The 22,349-nt window shown below is 33.6% G+C and overlaps 3 protein-coding genes across 6 annotated transcripts; all 3 read left to right on the top strand.

Moving 5' to 3' along the window:
- Positions 1-1,082: 1,082 nt before the first annotated feature.
- Positions 1,083-1,844, top strand: LOC130737268 (putative F-box protein At1g67623). Its single transcript, XM_057589021.1, has one exon. It carries the CDS (start codon positions 1,083-1,085, stop codon positions 1,842-1,844), a length of 762 nt encoding a protein of 253 aa, XP_057445004.1.
- A 9,136-nt stretch (positions 1,845-10,980) lies between these two features.
- On the top strand, positions 10,981-11,859 carry LOC130737267 (putative F-box protein At1g67623). The gene has a single exon (XM_057589019.1). It carries the CDS (start codon positions 10,981-10,983, stop codon positions 11,857-11,859), a length of 879 nt encoding a protein of 292 aa, XP_057445002.1.
- Positions 11,860-14,456: 2,597 nt separating this feature from the next.
- On the top strand, positions 14,457-18,466 carry LOC130740925 (uncharacterized). 4 transcript variants are annotated; one of them, XM_057593652.1, is made up of 3 exons: positions 14,457-14,842; positions 15,351-15,856; positions 17,194-18,466. In XM_057593652.1, exons 1-3 carry the CDS (start codon positions 14,800-14,802, stop codon positions 18,043-18,045), a joined length of 1,401 nt encoding a protein of 466 aa, XP_057449635.1. In that variant the 5' UTR covers positions 14,457-14,799; the 3' UTR covers positions 18,046-18,466. The 4 variants fall into 4 exon arrangements, with proteins under 4 accessions (XP_057449635.1, XP_057449634.1, XP_057449633.1 ...); XM_057593651.1 differs by having other exon boundaries at positions 15,266-15,856; XM_057593650.1 differs by having other exon boundaries at positions 15,193-15,856.
- The last annotated feature ends 3,883 nt before the right edge of the window (positions 18,467-22,349 follow it).

Here is a 22,349-nt window from a genome sequence, read left to right as displayed (position 1 = left end):
TGTATCATTATTGATTTGTTCTTATATTTTTTTTTTGCTATTCATTTGTTCTTATATTTAATAACATCCAATGTTTACTTTAATAGGTTATTGAAAAAATGCATATTATTATAAATAGATATAATTTTGTCATTATTTAATTTGTTAGTATTCGGGTTTAAAAGCTTCATATGTTTCATCATTTTAATGTTATTTGAATAATACAAATTTTAATAAATAGACATAATTCATTTTTTTGGTACATTTTAAAAAAGGATAAAAGAAACAAATAGACATAATTCAATAATTGACGATTGGTATATATATTTTTTTAGTAAATTTCAGAAAAGGATAAAATAAACAAATAATTCAATAATTCAATAATAAATAGACATAATTCAATAATTGACGATTGGTATATTTTTTATTTTCTTTTAGTAAATTTCAAAATAGGATAAAAGAAACAAATATGATTAATACCTTTGATTTCCATCTTCAAGGAAACACATTTATGTAGTTTCAAAAAAAAAAAGGAAACACATTTATGACAATAATGGTTCTAGATTGCCAGGGTTTAGAATAATAGACACTATAAGAAGAGGACGAGGTTAGGACAAACATACCAACACTTTCGTATTTTGGGGCACAATTAGATTTTTCTGTTACGCTCAGCCTCCCAGGATTCACTCCATGATCACTCACCATTTCCCATTTTCCAAAAGATAGAAATACCCCTAAACATTTAAACCCCTCACTACCCCTCTTTTCCTCTTCATAACCATCCCTATCTTCCTCTCCTCGTCATTTCTCTCACCCTCTTCCTACGATCCCTCACATTCCCTCCATCATCCTTCACACTCCAATCCATTGCATTTTAAGTTTCTTCCTCTAGTCAAGTGAGCTATATTCCTTGGTCTTCTTTGTCGTTTTTTTTTCAATTTTTAATATATCTTAGGGTTTTTTTATTTCCAAAACCTTGAAATAATACTTACCAAAAACTAGAATCCTGCAGCTTTAAATCAGGGGTATGATGATTTTTTATATTGCTTAAATAGTTTAACTATATAAATTTTTTAACTAATTTAAATTATTTTCTGGTAGATATGGTTAGAACTACAGGTGGATGTTCTACAGGTGGTCTCGCCACACGTATTCCATCGAGTGCATCCTCGCGTAGAGCGCGTACACGTACTCAAGTTTATCAGACACCATCATATCAAACTAATTCACGATTAGTCAAGAAGACAAGAAGCAAGAGACAGCGCACCCGTAAAGGTCCATGCTCCACTACTACCATACAAGCGCTTCCAAGAGACTTGTTAGTAGAGGTGGTTGCAACTGTAGCCTCAAGCTCCTTCATGGACTTTCATACCATCAAAACTTGTTGCAGAGATTTTCTTGACGCTACTGAAGATAGGTATGTTTGGCAAAGAGTTTCTTTGGACAATTTTCCGTTAATCCAGTGGCGTCCTAATAACAAAGCAACGTCATTTTTGACCCGCTGCAAGGAATGTGGGAACATGGAGAGCTTGTATAGAGAAGGATTGCGCAAGTATTTTGATTATCCAGATGGAAACATGGATGGTCTCGAGATCTTAAAGACAGCTGCTCAAAAGGGTCACAAAGAAGCAAAGTATGTTTGTGGTATGATTTTATTATGCTCTGAAGATGATGAGATGAGAAAACAAGGATTTGAGTATATGTGTATTCTAAGGAAGTCCAAGTGTGTTGTAGAATTAAGAAACAAAGTGAAAAAACTTATGGACTTTTTGTGGAAGAGTAATGGAATGAAAGGACACAATCATAGCCCTCTGTGTAACTCCAAGAACACATGCAAAGGGTGGAAAGTGAAGAAGGGTCTATGAGAATTACTAGATGATGATGATGATTATGACATTAACTCATGTGAGTTTTGCAGATGGGACCATGAGTTAAAGTTTTTTTATAAGTAGTTCAATGTTCATTTGTGAACACCAAAACAACCCAAGCAGTGGTTATGAAGCTTTCTAGCTTAGCATATCTTCAGGTTTTTATTTTTCCGGTTTGTTTTGCGGCTAGCTGATTCATAAACCTTTATGGTTTTTTTTGTGCTGGTTGTACTGTTTCTTGCCCCTTGAGATGTTATCTTTCTTTGGATTATATAAATGAAAGTTTGCTTTGAGCCTTAAAAATATTACATTAGATTTAGGAATTAGTTTTAGTTTATCAGTTATATTCTCAACCAATAAGATAGTGAATTATATCAGAAAGTAATGTGTTTAATTAAATATAAATAAAAGACACATAATAATTTATCTTATCTTATTTTGAAATTGAACTTTACTATCTTATTTTGTCTTGAGATTTGACTTTTTGTTGTTTGTTATTGGGACTAACCCTTAATGTTTGCTACTTGTCTACTTGGGCGCTTAACGCTTTAGATGATGAGCCGTTTAGTGGTGAAGTTTGATTGTTCTTGACGACAAGAGTGGATGGGCGACAACTTGCGCTAGGTGACGAGACTTTGAGGCGACGAAGATGGGAAACGTGTAAAGCGAACTTTATTTAATAATTTTATACCTTATTTTCATATGTCGATATTATGTGGGATTTTGATTACGCTAGTGGTTGAACTAGGAATTTTATCGGGATATTATTTATATTATTTTTATCGTAATAACCGACATTTAAATTTGGATATCGATAATCGGCTAATGATTTAAAGGAAATCAAATGATAAAGTTTTTGAAAAGTTGATTAAAGTAAAGTAATCAAATTGATTTTTGAACTTAAAGGATAATTGAATCGATTTTTGAAAAGTGATTTGAAATGATATTGAAAACCCCATTTGAGTTCAAGTAAGAGTTCGAGTTGTTCTGTCTAAGGCAAGAAGGGCTTTCAATGAGGCATTGTGCCCGGCCAGCTTACATGGGAACTTCTCGGGTCATTACTTGGGCAATAATGGGCCTTTGTTTTCGAAAGTTATCATCTCTTTGGAAAAAAAAACACAAGTTAGTCCTCAGTTTTATCGAGTTACTAATGTGATCCCCGGTTTAGAAATTGGGCGTTACAGTTACTATATTAGATTAAAAATTTCAAGTGACATACATGCATTAATAAAAATACTAATAAAGTATTAATCGGAGTTTATAGTAAAATATGATGTATAACATAACATATAATAAGTAATACATAATAAAAATATATAAATATTAAAATTAGTTCAAATTGTAATTACCAATTAGGGGAAAAATTAAAAAAAATGAAACACGGGCATATTAAATATTAAAGTCTTTTTTTTTTGAAAGTAAATATTAAAGTCATGCAATCACACAAAGTTCTTTTAACTAATTACACAAAGTTACTCATTAGTTAAATTACTATATTCGCTCAATTTTTTAAAATTAAAATTGGATTGATAACAACACTAATAAGTTTTTTTTTTGAACGAACACTAACAAGTTATTAATGATAATTTACAGTAACTTTCAAAAAATGATAATTTATAGTAAAGTATAAATAAAAATAATAATTAATAAATAAATTTCAAAAAAACAAAAATGATAAAAACATTTTTTATATTAAAATTAGTCAAGATGGTAATTATCCATAAGGAAAAAGAATTGAAAAATAGTAAAATGAAACACAAACATGTTAAATATTAAAATTATTCAATTTCTCTCAAAAAAAAAATTTATTCAATTACACAATGAAGAAAGAAAGATTTTAAATCTTATCTTGTCTAGCTAAGAGGTGAGCTAAGATGAGGGAAAGGGTAAAGAAGGGTGGGGACTTGATCCATTTCTGTTTTGGTTCAGGAGGGGACGGGAGAGATTTTAAAATATACTTAAACATTTCAAAAAAAATATATACTTAAATCTATCACCCTTACTTGTTTTGAGAAACTAAAGATAAGGAAAGACATGATAACATATATATATATGTAATAAATTAACACGAAAAAGAGGGCAAGGTTAGAAGAAACATATGATTACTTTTGTATGATAGGAAAGAGTTAGAACTTTCCTTTCAAACTCTATTTCCGTACACTCACTTTTCAAATTCACATATACTTTTAAAATTTTGAAGTTTCAATATTTATTCTTAAATTTTGCTAAATAATATTTTTGGGAAATCAATAAATTTCCTGATTACTTCAAAAAAAAAAATTGTTTCATAAATCTAAAAATTATTGATTTGAAAATTATACTCTAGTATAAATTTATCAATTTTTTATTAATTTTAAATTTACATCATAAATTAAATTTAAAAATAATACTTAATAAAAATTTAAATATTTTAAAAAAATTTGCGCACTCCACATGCATTGCACGAACGAACTAAAATACTAGTTATATATAAGCTTCTATCACACACGACCTAAAAACGCGCTAGATCCATATAGTTTGAGAGTGTGTACAGAGAAATTCTATAAGGAGGTTTCTATCAAATTCTTGTATTTACTCGCATTACTCTAATCTCAAATAGTTTTGTGTAGTAAAAAAAATCACTGTTTACCACCAGAATAATTGATGATTAATGAGATAATTAAATGAAGTGCATTTAAACGGTGGGGTGTGGTTAAAGCGGCAAAAATCTAGCATTAGATAAGTTATTTATCACCTTCCCCTTCCTATAATGTGGAGTAGTTGTAGTAGCACAAGTTTCGTGTCGTGTATCCAATAAGTGCGTGAGTAAACAACTAAACAAAGCAATCAAACCTGAAATAGTAATAAAGAAAAAATGAATAATCCATGCTCGTATTCATTATTTATGGTAAAAAGAAATAAATTAGATTCTAGAACTGTCTCAGTAAAATAGAGCTTTGGTTGCATATCAATGTCACCCTCTTCAAACCCAGATCCAACCGCCACCACAACTTAAGGGATTTGGGTTTAACACCCCACCCATTAGGCCCCCCGCCCCACCTTGGGGGGCGAAATTACCAGAAAACCAGTTGATTAAAAACGGTAAATGATTACCCGACTCTATAACGGGTAATCATTTACCGATCGTGTTTAAAACATATAAACACGACAGTTTGGGTTTTGAAACTCATTATTTGAAAACCCAAATTTCCCTCCCTCAATCGCATCCTCTCTCAAAGCTCGGTTCCACCACTTCAATCATCTCAAAGGTCGGTTCTAATCATCATCAAAGCTCCCACAAAGACCCATTCCATTACATTCAAAAGGTAAGTTTTGATTTCAATGATTTTCACATTTGAAGTTTGAATTAGGTCAATGGTTGAACACTAGGGTAGTTGATTGATGATTAGAGGTAGGTTTTGTTGTGTTTTGTTGCCTGAAATTCCATGAAACGAGTACGGGCACGAGTGGGGTGCATTTGGGTCTGTTTCTGGGTTTACTGTAATATCGGAAAATCAATTTCCGATATGATAATGGAAAATGATTTTCCGATATGGTAATGGAAAATGATTTTCCGATATGACAGTATGACAGTGCAGACTTCCAAAATTTATTTCCAATATTTAACCATGGCATGTATTTAGCTTCCAGGATTACTTTGCTGATTTGTTGAGAATTGGAAAAGATCAAGATAGATTTGATGTGTTGTGATTAGGAAAGTTGTTTATTGGAAAAGATTAAGCGCTCAAATCATATGCTTCATGTGTTGTAATTAGGAAAGTTGTTTATTGTTTTTGTTTGCTTGTGATGATGGTTGCTTGACCTTAACACAGCTAGAAATTTAATTTAATCACATTCACATGCAAACTAACAACTAATTCTCTATATTTTCCTTTTCCTATGGTTAGTTGCTAAACGATTGATTGGAAATTTCCTGATTAAGTTAAAAAATGACTCAAATGATATGCTCATATGTGAAAATGCTTTACTTATTATGACAAGTATTGTTAAATTTGTTTGTTTTGCACAGATAGCGAGAATGAAGGGCGGGAGGAAGAGGTCACGACATGCTTCTACTAGTGAGGATCCAGCGGATCGACACGAGCACTTGCATGCTTCTACCAGGCGCGACGACCATATTTTAGAGAATAACCATAAAATTAGATAACTTCCACATACAAAAATTAATCGACAAGCTAGTAGGCAACTAAAATATTAGTGTATTTGGTCAAAATATACCTGTACTCAGTGATTTATCACATGTCCAATAGCTATAACAGAATGCTCATCTCGTGGGCCGGCTCCTATCAGTGGAAAGTATGTGTTACAACCCATAGAGGATAAGGATACGAGAACCAATTGGTACTTTGTGGCAACAAGGTATTCCATCTCTGGCAGTTGAAACCATTTGTCAGGGGTGGCCGGGTCACCAATAGGAAGAGTGAGACGATTATGTAAGCCATAAACAACATCTGTGCCCCACATCCTATTATACATTACCACATTGGTCTCAAGTTCTTGTATCAATGTAGCCCTAACCCAAGGCCAACCGTCCTGACCGGCGGAATGCCCCATTAATGCAGCAATGGATCTATAGCCACAGTTACCATCATCCTCAACATCTGTAATTGTGCCAAAGTTACACAACGCTGTTTCAGGATAAACAAGGCATAAGGCATAAAACAAGGCATAAACAAAGCAAACAAAGCATGCAAAAATTTGTGCAATGAGTACCTGATCAGTATGATACAAATGAGAGACATCTATAGATATAATCGGAGGTTCAGGTAGTGATGGTTGCTCCTCTGGATTATCATTTTCCAATCCAGCAGCATGTATCAATTGTGATTCACCAAAGAAAAAGGACTCTGTCATCCCTGGAACAAAAACGGTAAATCAATAACCGACCCTATAACGGTAAATCAAATTCCGGTATAATAACGGTAAATCATAATCCGATACATTAACGGCAATTCATTTACCGATTCGATTCACGATTCAGCAGCCTAAATTACCAACTTAACTAACTAAACTAACTACTTAAACTAACAACTAACTACTTAAACTAACTATAAATAAAGTACCAAAGCTAACACCACTTACCAGAAGTTAAAAGCTTTCCCTTGGTGGTGGTGGTGGTGGTGGTGGAAATGTGGAGATGGTGGTGGTGGTGGGAAGGTGAAATGTGAGGGAGGAGTGGAGTAATGGTAGAATAAGGTAGTTTGAGCGAGTTATGGGGGGCTGGTGGGGGGTTGTTGGAGGGAGGAGTAATGGTGGAGGGGTTGGTGGAGGGAGGAGTAATGGTGAAAAGGTGATCAAACTGCCAGATTACCAATCGGTAAATGATATACCGATATCAATATAAGAATCGGTTAATGATTAACCGATATTGTTCTTCGTGTTCTGGGTAATGGGATAAAGGTGTTCATACTGAGGAACAATAACGGTAAATCATTTACCGATTGTTATTTTGACATCGGCAAATCATTTACCGATGGGTAGTTTTGGAATAAAAAAAAAATGCTGGGGCGCGTAGCCTAAAGGGTGGGGTGCCAAACCCCACAACTTAACCACCATCATATCATTCATTTTCTCTCTTTCCGTCATCTCGTATTCGCACTCACCTTATTCCGGTGGTTGCGTTCTTCCGGCGTCTCCGTGTCCGCCGCGTTGAACAAGCAAACCACCATCAAAACCGCATGTCAGGAAGTTCCGTTCACTCCACAGTTCGGGCGGTTACAGGTGAGACTCACTCTTCCACTTCACTCTTACTTCGCTTTAATTTGTTCAACGGGGTTTCAACATATTTCTCTACCAAAGCCAGTTAAAGAGAGGAAATTGACATCTTGGTTACCGCCAGCAGAACCAACAGTCAAGTTTAATGTGGACGGTTCTGTTTTGGGTGCTCCAGGGAGAAGTGGTGTGGGGGGCGTACTAAGGAATTTCAAAGAAGAGGCATTGGGGTGTTTTGCTTTAAGAGTTGTTGATATGTGGGCTTATGAGGCGGAGGTTCATGCCATTCATCATGCTTTGATGTTCTGTCAACAGTTTCAGATAAATACGTTTCTCATTGAAAGTGATTCCCAAGTGGCTGTGGGGTGGGTTCATAGCAGGGGGAGAAGACCTTGGAGGTTGTACCAAGTTCTGAGTAAGATTGATCTTCTAATTCCAGTGGTCAATTGCATAGGTGTAAGACCTATTCTGAGAGAAGCCAATGAAGTTGCAGATTTTCTAGCCAAATGTGGGCGTGATGGAAAGCTTGAGTTGTGGCAGATGGGTTTTTAGTGGGGAGGGGGTGTCGTGATGTGATGGTTCTGGTTTAATCTTGTTGGGATGACATTGTTTAATAGCTCAGATGGAGGTTTTCTGTTTCTGATTTGCGGATTGAGGCATTGTGATGATTTATGGGTGAGGATTGGAGGGTTGTAGGGACTTACTACCAGTGCCTTGCTTGTACTGTGGTTCTTGGAAGGGATCAAGGAGGTTTTGCTGTAAATTATGAGGAATAATTGTAGCTCTTGTGCTGTACTCTTGTTTTATTAGCAGGTTTTTTCTTGAAGACATGCTCCTGAGATTAAAACGAGTGGATTGCAGGGGAATGCAATTGTTGATAGTCTATGGAAATCGACAAAGTTGCTGCTTGGCTAAGATTGGAACACAGAGGCTCGTGGAATGCAATTGATGGTTCTGTTATGTTTTCTTTCCACTGGATGTACTCTTGTTTTTTATTTAGATGATTGTCTAGGACTTGGGTGTATTGATCTGTCATGTTTTGAGGGTGTTTTGCTTAGGTACTCTTGTTTTAATTTTTCACATGCTCTCTAGAGTATAGAGTATTCTTGTACTCTTTTTCCTTATTAAGTTTTTTCCCACTGAGTTTTCCTAATAAGGTTTTAATGAGACACATACTTTAGGTTCAAGTGCTTGTGAAAGAGTAGGTTGTGGGTGTGTTTTATTTTGGAACTTATGTGGTGGGTATGAGTCTCTCATTCCTTGCTCTATTGAGTTTTTATCAATACATTATCTTTTTTGTTGGCAAAAAAAAAATTACTACTTTTTGTTACATGTGGAAATAATATCATTATTACCTTTAATCCTTTTTAAATATCTAATGTCGAAAGTATTTTAATTTTTTTATTTTACATGAATATAATTTTTTTTAAATGCATAACATCAGCAGTAAACTTTACAATTTTTTGTTTCAAAAAAAAAAAACTTAACAATTTTTATATTTAACATGGAAATATAATGATTACCTTTTTAAATACCTAGCGTTAATTAAAAACATTTAATACATTTTATATTTTACATAGAAACATAAATGAATATTAAGTTATTAACATTTTCTAAATACCTAACATTAAAATACATTTCAAAAAAAAAACATTAAAATAATTTCGTTCAAGAAAAACATTAAAATAATTTAATACATTTAATATTTTACATGGAAACATAATTAATGGGTACATAAATTATTATCTTTTTTAAAATTGTAACGTTAAAAGCATTTTTTAAATGTGTGTTTTAATATAGTTGTTGCCTTGTTGGCGATGGTTAGTGTCAAAGATTTACTAGTTTTAGTAGGATTTTGATGTAGTATGTGAGAAGCCATTGATCACGAGGAGGACAGGTCAACATAATTACCACTTGTTAGTCTCTGTTTTATATAATACTACTCGATCTTAGGTTCAATGTTTACGTTAATAGGTTATTGCAAAAATGCATATTATTATAAATATATATATTTTTGTCATAATTTGTTAGTATTTGGGTTTAGCTTCCTATTTTCATCATTTTAATATGTTATTTGAATAATAATTATTTAATAAATAGGCATAATTTAACAATTGACAACTGGTATTTATATTTAATTAGTAAATTTCAAAAAAGGATATAAAATAAATAAATATGGTTAAGACCTTCCAATCCTGAATATATTAGATGTAAAATTGTAAATCAAGGAAACACATATATGGCTTCCTATTTTCATCATTTTAATATGTTATTTGAATAATAATTATTTAATAAATAGGCATAATTAATAATTGACAATTGGTATTTATAATTAATTAGTAAATTTCAAAAAAGGATATAAAATAAATAAATATGGTTAAGACCTTCCAATCCTGAATATATTAGATGTAAAATTTTAAATCAAGGAAACACATATATGGCTTCCTATTTTCATCATTTTAATATGTTATTTGAATAATAATTATTTAATAAATAGGCATAATTTAATAATTGACAATTGGTATTTATAATTAATTAGTAAATTTCAAAAAAGGATATAAAATAAATAAATATGGTTAAGACCTTCCAATCCTGAATATATTAGATGTAAAATTGTAAATCAAGGAAACACATATATGGCTTCCTATTTTCATCATTTTAATATGTTATTTGAATAATAATTATTTAATAAATAGGCATAATTTAATAATTGACAATTGGTATTTATATTTAATTAGTAAATTTCAAAAAAGGATATAAAATAAATAAATATGGTTAAGACCTTCCAATCCTGAATATATTAGATGTAAAATTGTAAATCAAGGAAACACATATATGGCAATGGTGTTATAGATTGCCAGGGTCTAGAATAATAATTACTTCATACCATTTATAGAATAAATGGATCGGACACTATAAGAAGAGGACGAGATTAGGAGAAACATACGAACACTTTTGTAGTTTAGGACACTGCTAGATCTTTCTGTTCAAACTCAGCCTCAAAGGATTCACTCCATGATCACTCACCATTCCCTATTTTCGAAAAGATAGAAATATCAAATACCCCTAAACATTTAAACCCCTCACTACTCCTCTCTTCCTCTTCACCATCTATATCCTTCTCTCCGATCACCATTTCTCTCACCCTCTTCCTAACGATCCCCATCATCCTTTACACTCCATTGCATTTTAAGTTTTTTCCTTCTAGTCAAGTGAGCTCTCTTCCTTGATCTTCTTTATCGTTTTCTTTTTTCAATTTTTAAAACCTTAGTTTTTTTTTTTCTTTCCAAAACCTTAAAATAATACATACCATAATCTAGAATCCTGCAGTTTTAAATTAAGGTGTATTAGGATTTTAATATTGATTAAATAGTTTAACTATATAATAATTTTAACTAATTTAAATTATTTTCTTGTAGATATGGTTAGAACTACAGGTGGTCGTTCTGCAGATGGTCTCGCCACACGTGTTCCATCGAGTGGTCTCGCCACACGTGTTCCATCGAGTGCATCCTCTCGTAGACTGCGTACACGTGCTCAAGTTTATCAGCCACCACCATATCAAACTAATTCACGATTAGTGAAGAAGACCAGGAGTAAGAGACAACACACCCGTAAAGGTTCATACTCCAGTACTACCATACAAGAGCTTCCAAGGGACTTGTTAGTAGAGGTGGTTGCAACTGTAGCCTCAAACTCCTTTATCGACTTTAATACCATCAAAATTTGTTGCAGAGATTTTCTTGACGCTACTGAAGATAACTATGTTTGGCATAGAGTTTCTTTGGACAATTTTCCGTTAATCCAGTGGCGTCCGAATGATAAAGTATCATCATTCCTGGCCCGCTGCAGGGAATGTGGGAACATGGAGAGCTTGTATAGAGAAGGACTGCAAAAATATTTTGGTTATCCAGATGGAAAGATGGATGGTCTTGAGATCTTAAAGGCAACTGCTCAAAAGGGTCACAAAGAAGCAAAGTATGTATGTGGTGTGATTTTATTATGCTCTGACGATGATAAAATGAGAAAACAAGGACTTGACTATATGCGCATTCTGAGGAAGTTCAAGTGTGTTATTGAATCAAGAAACAAAGTGAAAAAGCTATTGAACTTTTTGTGGAAGAGAAATGGAATGAATGGACAGAATCAGAGCCCTCTGTGTAACTCTAAGAGTACATGCAAAGGATGGAGAGTGAAGAACGGTCTATGGGAATTACTAGATGATGACGATGATGATTATGACATTAGCTTATGTGAATATTGTAGATGGGACCATGAGTTAAAGTTTTTTTATAAGTAGTTCAATGTTCATTTGTGAACACCAGAACAACTCAAGCGGTGGTTATGGAGCTCTCTAGTTAATTCAGTTTTATTTTTCCGGTTTGTTTTGGGGCGTCGGGCTAATTGATTCATAAGCCTTTATGGGTTTTTTGTGCTGATTGTACTGTTTCTTTCCCCTCGAGGTGTTATCTTTCTTGGGATTATATAAATGAAAGTTTGCTTTGAGCCTGCATTATTAGATAGTGAATTAGTTTTTAGTTTGTGTGATCAGTTTTATTCTCAACCAAGGTAGTGTATTAAATTAGAAAGTAATGTGTTACTAAAATATAAATGAAGAATATATATAATAATAATTAAAAAATCATAAAAATTAGTTAAAATATTAATTTTTAAAATGATTCAATTATAAAAAGTCATTTATTAATTACTATATTAGATTAACTATTTCAAAAAATCAAATGAAATAGTTGAATTAATAAAAACACTTATATTTTTTTTTGACAGCAACAGTCACTATTAGAAAACACGGGATTTAGCGGCGGTTGAATAGCGGCGGTTTATTGAAACCGCCGCTAAATGTTTTACTTTGAGGCGGTTGGGCAACCGATGGGAAATGGAGTCGGTTGTTTTAACTTACTGGCGGTTGAAACCGCCAGAAAATTATTTATAGTTAAAAAAAAAACTAAAAAAACTAAACCTATTATTTCAGATTCAAATCGCACCTCACTCCTCAACCTCACTCTTCACTCATTCATTCTCTCTCTGTTCATTCTCTCTCACTGTCCTCCACCACCGTTCTCCACCACCGTGCTCCGACACCGTTCTTCGCCACCGTTCTCCGCCGTCGCCGTTCTCCGCTCTTTGGCAATCGTCCCTCTCCCTCGGCACCATTGTGACTCGCGGCGGTTGCTAAAAAACGACGTTAAGGTGACTCGCGGCGCTAAAAACTGTGACGGTTGGACAACCGACGTGAGATTGTTTTTGCGGCGGTTTAAACCGCCGCTATATACAATTCCAACCGCCGCGAAATAGCGCTTTTTGGTGTAGTGAGTTATTAATGGCCATTTATAGTAAAATATAAAGAAAATATGTATATATATATAATAAAACAAAAAAATTGTAAAATATTAAATGCATTCAAATGGTAAATATCAAATAGAAGAAAGAAATGAAACTCCAAACATGTTAAATATTAAAATTATTCAATTACACTGGTTCAAAAAACAATTATTCAATTACACAAAGTGATTTATTAATTACTATATTCGATTAAATAATTTTTAAAATTTAATGATATGAGAGGGAATTAATATCAACACTATCAAGTTATTAATGACCATTTATAGTAAAACATAAAATAAAAACACATATAATTACTAAAACACGATAGAAAGAGGATATGACATTGATTGATATTAGTTCAAAAAAAAAACACTGATTGATATTTAAATTTATTAATTTTCAAAAGAGGATATAACAAAAATAAATATGATTAAGAACTTTCCATCTTGACTAAAATTATCGTAGTTGTATTTATTGAGAAAAACTGAAAAACCTTTACAAAATATTCATTAGATTTTTTTTTAACAAGAGGAAAACATTCATTAAATTTTCTAAGGGTGTGTTTGATTTAAATGAGGGGAGGTCCGGTAGGAGAATGATTTAATTGGCGGGATGGGAGGGAAAGGGAAACAACGAGGGAGATTTTAAGTCTTTTCTTCATTGGCTAGGAGGAGGGATCAGGGAAAGATGGGAGGGGAAATAATCCCTTTCTTTTTTAATCAGGAGGGACTTAAAATATACTTACATCTATTATTCTTACTTCTTTTGAAAAACTAAAGATAAGGAATGATATTTTACCATATATGTAATAAATTGATACTAAAAGAGAGCAAGGTTAGAAGAAACATATGATTACATTTGTGTTTTAAGACAGAGTTAGAATTTCCCTTTCAAGCTCAATGAACACACACTATTCAAATTCAAATACTTTTAAAATTTTTAAGTTTCTATATTTATTCTTAAATTTTACTATATACTATTATTTTTGGGAGATCAATAATTTTTTTGATTAAGGTTGATAATATTTATATTTGTATTATAAAATTAAAAATTATTGATTTAATTTTTTTTATCAAATTGTTTTTATTTATTTTAAATCAACATCATAAATTATATTTAAAAATAGTACTTAATAAAAATGTAAATATTTAAAAAAAAAATCGTGCACTCCACGTGCATTGCACGAACTAAAATATTAATTTTATATTAACTTCTACAACACACGACATAAAAACTTGTTAGGTTCATAGTGTTTGAGAGTGTGTCATGAGAACGTTTCTATCATGTGAAAAATCATACTTTTGGAAAGTAGGTTTACTCATACCACTCTAATCTCCAAAGTTATGTAGTTATGTTTAGTATAAAAAATCAGTGTTTGGTGTTTACCATTAGAATAATTGATGATTAATGAGATAATTAAATGAAGTTCATTTAAAAGCTGAGGTGTGGTTGGAGCGGCAAAAATCTAGCATTAGATAAGTCATTTATTTATCCCCTTCCCCTTCCTATAATGTAGAGTAGTTGAAGTAGCATCAGTTTCGTGCCTCCAATAAGTGCGTGAGTAAACAACTAAACAAAGAAACAAGTGAGAAAAAGCAATCAAACCTGAAATAGTAATAAAGAAATAATGAATAATCCATGCTCGTATTCATTATTTATGGTAAAAAGAAATAAATTAGATTCTACAACTGTCTCACTGAAATACAGCTTTGGTTGCATATCAATGTCACCCCCTTCAAACCCAGATCCAACCGCCACCACAACTTAACCACCATCATATCATTCATTTTCTCTCTTTCCGTCATCTCGTATTCGCACTCACCTTATTCCGGTGGTTGCGTTCTTCCGGCGTCTCCGTGTCCGCCGCGTTGAACAAGTAAACCACCGTCAGAACCGCATGTCAGGAAGTTCCGTTCACTCCACAGTTCGGGTGGTAACAGGTGAGACTCACTCTTCCCGTCTTCCACTTTACTCTTACTTCACCTTTGTTCCATGGCTTTTGATCATTCTGTTGCATCTATTAGGTTTTTTCCCCTTGTTGAAGTCTGTATGTGAATAGTGAATTCCTCTTTTCTCAACGGTGTGAGCTGATTTGTGGTAGTGCATAGTAGATCTGACTCATGAAATTGAACTGATTTGAATTCATGAATTTATGGCGATTTTGAATGTTTATTTATGAACTAGGTTAAGGAGGTTGACTTATGATGACTGATTTGCTCAATTAAGCAATAATTTGCAGTATTTGATAACAATTCATTGTGATGAATTATGAAATTTTTATATCCTGTAGGTTAGTTAGATGTTTGAGAATTGTGTTTCGTCACGTTATCAGGTTTCCATAGGTTGCATTTTGTTAACCGCAGCGTTATCTTGAAGAAGATAAAAAGGAAGAGAAAATGAGGATCAGGAACAAATACAGGAAACCGACAACTTTACCTTGCAATGCAGGGGGCAGATTTAGTTCTACGTTTGCTGTGGTGTTCTGCTTGTTAGGATGCCTCTTCTTGCTTCATTTGTACACCTATGTTCGTCATGAGGAAAGACAAGTTGTAGAGCCTCAATTGCGTGTGACTCATCATCCCCAATTCCGGGAACTTCAAGAGGTGGAAGAGGAGAGCATTCAAGTTCCCCCACCAAAGGGAAAGAGGTCGCCTCGGGCAGCCAAACGCAGACCGAAAAAGACAACCACGCTGATTGAGGAATTCTTGGATGAAAACTCCCAACTCAGACAGGTGTTTTTTCCTGGTCATAAGAGAGCTATAGATCCAATGCAGGCTGCTGGGGATGATAAGTATTACTACTACCCCGGGAGAGTTTGGTTGGATACTGATGGGAATCCTATTCAAGCCCATGGAGGTGGCATTCTGTTTGATAAATATTCAAGGACATACTATTGGTATGGTGAATATAAAGACGGCCCAACCTACCATGCTCACAAGAAAGGAGCTGCTCGGGTAATTCATTTTATTCAAGAGAACCCTTGTTTTTTTAACAAGTTGATAATTGCCCTTATGACTATAGGATTTTATGTAGCGAAATATTTTCTTACTATTATAAGGTTTAATGGTCCCTCTAGTTTGGATTATGTGCAATTTTGGTCGATGGTTTCTTTTGAGCCAATGAAGTCCTTAATTCCTTTTACTTTTAAAACTCAGTAAATTTGGGACTTCATTCAATTTCATATCTCTAATTCTTTATCTCAATTTAGAATTCAAGTTGGGAATTTAATGAAGTTTTGATAAATTTTTGTATAATGTGAGATTAGGGTTCAAAGATGGAGAAATTTTGGGTTTTTTTATTATTATTTTGGGTAAAACTTAATATATTGGTTGGTTAGTTTTGCATGGGAGAAGGTCTTAAATGATTTAATAATTTTAATTGGTGAATAGTTTGCTTAGAACATGAGAATTTAAGAGATTTAGTGACTTAATTGTAATCATAACAAAAGTTGAGGGCCTAAATTTGCTCAATAAATTGTTGGGAGATCAAACTCACACATCAACTATAGTTGAGAGGATTGAAGGTGAAATGAAGTCTGGTCATGCATTTTGAGTTTGACAATCATAGAAAAATGTTTTACCAGAATATTCCAGTTTATTTGACTCAGAATTTACATGGCTCTATATTCAGAAACTAAGGAAGGAGAAGATTCTTTCTTTTTTCACTTTCATATAGCATTCTCTTGCTTCACTCAGTTGGCAAGACTTTAACTGAAGGCAAAAGTCAGGGAAAAATAATTTTACCAGACTTGAAATTCTCCCTGCTATTTGACAGTCACATATTGTCAACCAGCTAGTTCACAAGTAGGTTGGCTGAGGAATAATTATATTTCTATCCAAATAACCTGCGCGATCTTATCTTTGTTCGTTTTTCTATTAGTATGAGCAAAGATTGTGTCACTTGTGAGTTTGCATGTAAAATAATTTTCATTACCTGCCCAATAAGTAGATAGCTACACAAGTGATATTCTTAGCATCAATAGGTCTTTTGTTTTTATCTGTGCTTTACCTTTTTTCTCCTCTGCTTTATGAACGAGGCAAACTGGTTTGTCCTTATATCAGTATGCTCTTTCAATTACTTGTATATTTTGAAATAACTATTTTCCATATTGTTGTGGTTATATAGTAGTGGTTTTATATCATTTCCTGAGCCTATACCTTACTGTTATTACCTCACTTTCAGTAGCTACCGAAGGAATACATTTTTTATTTATATTTTTCTACCAACCTTGCATATTAACTTAGATGCATAAACTTGTCTCCAAACTAGTAATTATCTCTTTCTTCACCAGGTGGACATTATTGGAGTTGGTTGTTATTCTTCTAAGGATTTGTGGACCTGGAAACATGAGGGGGTTGTATTGGCAGCAGAGGAAACAAATGAAACTCATGATCTGCACAAGTCTAATGTGCTTGAGAGGCCAAAAGTCATTTACAATGAGAAGACCGGAAAGTATGTCATGTGGATGCACATTGATGATGCTAACTACACCAAAGCAGCTGTTGGCGTAGCAATCAGCGACACCCCTGATGGTCCTTTTGATTATCTCGGTAGCCAAAGGCCCCATGGATTTGAAAGCAGGGACATGACAGTTTTCAAAGATGATGATGGTGCAGCATATCTAATCTACTCCTCTGAAGACAACAGTGAACTGCACATTGGACCCCTTACCGAAGATTATCTCAATGTAACACCTGTCATGAAAAGGATTCTTGTGGGACACCACAGAGAAGCACCAGCTATATTCAAGCATCAGGGTACATATTACATGATCACATCAGGCTGCACAGGATGGGCCCCGAATGAGGCACTGGCTCATGCGGCAGAGTCGATCTTGGGGACTTGGGAGACAATGGGAAATCCATGCATGGGAGGGAACAAAATGTTTCGACTTACAACTTTCTTTGCTCAGAGCACATTTGTGCTTCCGATTCCTGGGTTCCCTGGTTCGTTTATTTTCATGGCTGATCGGTGGAATCCAGCTGACTTAAAGGACTCGAGATATGTATGGTTTCCCTTGATAGTGGCAGGACCTGCTGATCAGCCTCTGGAGTACAGTTTTGAATTCCCATTATGGTCAAGGGTGTCTATCTATTGGCATAGGAAATGGAGACTGCCACAGGGGTTGAGCAGCTTCAAATAATGCAGGTTCTCTTTGTACATCCATTGGTTATATACAGTGACTCGTATATATCTTACCATGTTGCGTGTCAAGCACTTGTTGGAACGTTTGCACACTGCTTGAAGAATCGGACATAGAAACATATACAATTCTCAATAACATGAGATAGTCTTGACACCTCTTGAGTTTAGGGTAAGTTGAGATTACTTTGAGGGAGAGTATATACAATGAGAGATTATCCACTTGATTGGAATTTTGCTGATAATGCAGTATTGTGTATAATTAGTTGTGTAAATGATTCTTTTGTGTGTGTACTTTGTGTTGATTTGTTTTTTTCTCCTTTTGTGAGCTCCTCGGTTACCAGCCACACCATGTGGAATTGATTCACATGCATAGGTGGGGAGGTAATAAATTGGTCATTTAATATCACATGAGTTCTGGATTTCTGGCTCAATTATTTTTCTTACTGAAACTAGAAAGAAATGGGTAACTGTGGTACATATTCAGTTTGTGTACAAGTTTAGGATGATGCTGTGGCGAAGGGAAATTATTGAAATTCAAGTTTGAAAGTATTGCCACAGTCACCAACATGTCTTGAGAAGAAGGGGTCGGGTCTTTTAAACTATATGGACTATGGTATTGTGTTTGATCTCTAGACCAATGTATATGTAGAAACCATTGTTGGAGGCTTCCAACTTTAATGTACAATCAAGATTAAGCTCTAATGCTAGTAGGATATTCTTGAAAAAAAGTATTAGTCATAAACTGTCTGAAGTTTATTTTTTCTGTTTGAAGGGTGCGGCTTCTCATAAAACATGTCTTAAGAGTTTGTGCTCACTATTCTAGACGTGTACACAAATAGGGGATTGTTTTTTGCATATTTATCTACTCATTTTCTTTAAAATTAGAAATAAAAAAGATGATGTTGGGATATGTAAATAGAATCTGTAATAAGTAAGTCCTTACAAACAGGCATTGTTTTTTGTTGGTCTAAGCATATCATTATATTAAACTTACAAACAAGCATAGGTGCCCAGAATTTTCCTGCAGAAGATGGAAGTGGTGCTGGATTATCTCTCATAATCACATTAGGAGTGGATAAGCCCTAGTTCGTGTCTAGCATGTGAGCTGTTACTACTAATAAGATGAAGGTCTAATGTTGGGCCCAGTTCTGTAGCCATGTGATGTGATCCCAGTAGTAGGCCCAAGCATGTATGCAGGAAAAGGTAGCCATAAAATGAGCAGGAGACCATAGTCACCATAAAGCCACCTTCTTCTTCTTTTCTCGAATGTCCCAACTCATTCAAAAAATCGTAATTATCTCTAATTCTCTACCAACAAAAAAACTTTACAGAGGTTTGAATTTGTGTTCTCACTCTAATGGTTTTACCATTAAATCAACATCTTGTTAGTACAAAGTCATCATTTAATTGCAGGTTTGGCCCTCATTTTCTTTATTACAGTACAATACATTTAAATTAACAGTTTAATTTAATACTTTATATTAATAAACACTTATTATATACCCCAAAAAAATCATGTAAATGTTTATTTGACAATGATGAGATCAACATAGAAAAGTTTATATATAAGTATAAACCTTTTATGGTATGAGGTCTGTTTAAATAGTTCTTCCAAATGCTTTTATAATATTCAGTCAGTCAATTATAATTCTTCTATTATTGTCGGCGAGAGGTTCCTTTTTTATACCGACAGTGAGACAAAGATCCTGAGGTACTATGGGTTGGAAAACATACACTGGAGTTAGCTTTCTACATGAACTTGGCCCCATAGAAATATAAAGACATCACCTTGTCATTGTCATTGCTACATAAAAGGATTCTAAAGCTTATACCTGCAGAAGATGGTATGGGCCAGCATCAAACTCCCTTTAAAAAACATCAAAAGAAAGCAGCTATAAATGTTAATTTTTTAATAAGAGAGGGTAGGGGATGCAAATGAGTGGAGAATGGATGTGTTAACGTGGAGGAGGCAAGTCTCATCAGAAGTTCAACATATGTAAACCTAAAAAGATGAACCCACTATTGCTATTATTTCCTTTTCATTGTTTATGTACTTACAACTTATTGGCTTTCATGGGAAAAGGGAACTCTTATGAGTTATGAGCCCCCCTTATCTTGCCTCCATGAAATTGTTCAGTTTGTGGGGGCATCAAAGGGTAAAGAGAATTATGATTTAAACCATATTTATCTTTTACTTGCTCAATTGGTCAATTATGTTCGAACCGAGTATAATATTGACCGGCTCAAAAGGCTATATATATGGTTTAATAGCATCTTAACTGGCTCAAAAGTCTTACAACCAAACGATAACTGTAATTGTGGCTGAGATTACTAAGTTAAGGAATATCTCATCCCAACATTGCTCAATCAGTTGAGATCGACACACTAAATGAAACATCACAGGGTTATCCGAAAATAATCGTTATCTCGAAAGACCTTCATCAAGACCTTCACAGGGTTGTCGTATAATTTGAGATTCTCTCTCAAATACAAGTTTGGTCGTTCAATTATTTTAGCATTTCTCATTTTTTGCTATCTCTTAGTTTTTCTTAAATTTTGAGATTCTTTTATATCAAAGCTGACTTACACGTCGGAATGACTTTAATTTGCATGTACACCTCATCATTCCTCATCGTGTTCAGCCATGGTCATCCCTACCGCAACTAGAGCATTCAATTTACTACCACCATGTGAAAATCAGAAGTGCCCTAAGTTGATCAATTTCTAAAATAACAACTATATTTAATCTTAAAACTTTTGCTTAAACTAGAATTATCTCATATCAATTTAATATACACATAGCAAAATAAAGACAATAGAATTTAGACTGAGAAAAATGCATGATGGGAGAAATTATAAAAGACCATTTCAAAGACAGCGTGCTGGCCACTAATGACTAAAACACCTTTTAATGAGATTCCCGGACCCAAGCGTTCAACCAACTTGGTGGCCGTCCTAAGATTCTATTGCCCCAAAATAAGATAACGACCTCGTTTTATGCTGCTTTATGGTTGTGCATTTACTTTAATCATTATTCTCCTGATATTGTTTATTAAACTCCTAATACTAATTAATATAGTTGAAGCTGATATCATCTTTTTACGCCAAAATACCAAACACTACATCATTTTTGACAAATTTTATTGAAATAAAATAAGATAAATTTAGTGGTCCCGTCTAACAACTATTGATGATCTTAAATAAACAAAAATTATTAGAGGAGGCTAGTTCTTAGCACTATTTATGTGGCCGCGTACTGTCATATGTGCTTAAGTAACTCTTTGCATATCTTGCTTCAACCATGAGTTCTTAGTTCTTAGCACTATTCATCTGGGCCCACAATACCATTATATTAATCTTTTTTATTTCCATATAATTTTAATTTAAATGCTAATTCAATGCTTAAATTAAATGAATGAGAGAGACAAATTAATTTTTTATGCTAAGAACTCAGTTCTTATTTTTAAGAATTAAAAACTCCACGCCATCCCTTCTAGTGGTTAAGAACTCAGTTCTTAGTTCTTAACTAAAAAATAAGAATTAAAAACCTTGCATTGGAGATGCTCTTATACACACCATTTTATTTGTAACTCAAGTGATTATTTTTAATTGTCACAAACTCCAAATTCTTTTACGATACTGTTAGTGGTGGTGTTTGTTGATGATGTAAAAAAAACTGATGTACACTAAGAGCATCTCCAATGCTAGTTCTTATTTCTTAGTTCTTAGCACTATTCATGTGGGCCCGTACTGCCACATGTGCTTAAGCAACTCTATACATATTTTGCTCCAACCATGAGTTCTTAGTTCTTAGTTCTTAGCACTATTCATTTGGTCCCACAATATCATTATAGTAGTAATATTTTTTACTTTCATATAATTTTGATTTAAATTTAAATGCTAATTTAATATTTAAATTAAATGAATTGATGAATGAGAGATAAAAAATTAACTTTTCATGCTAAGAACTCAAAAAAGTAAAACATCTTATATAAGAACCTAGTTCTTATTTTTAAGAACTAAGAACTCCACGTCATCTCCTCCAATGGTTAAGAACTCAGTTTTTAGTTCTTAACTCAAAAATAAGAACTAAGAACCTTGCATTGGAGATGCTCTAACAAGGTCGTATTATAAGAGTAATAATTCATTAACACTTTACTTTTTCTCTAATCTCATTTCTAAATTTTTTTTTATTTCCTCAGGTATTTCTTATCACATCAAATATTATATCACTCATTTCTTTTTTTCTCTTCATATTTACCCAAAATGGAAGGTTGATAAGAAGTAAGAACAAAACATTAT

Source organism: Lotus japonicus, chromosome 2, assembly GCF_012489685.1.
Source record: "Lotus japonicus ecotype B-129 chromosome 2, LjGifu_v1.2".
Classification (NCBI taxonomy): Eukaryota; Viridiplantae; Streptophyta; class Magnoliopsida; order Fabales; family Fabaceae; genus Lotus; species Lotus japonicus.
The sequence above is the reverse complement of the archived record's forward strand: the minus strand, read 5'-3'. Positions and strand labels throughout refer to the sequence as shown.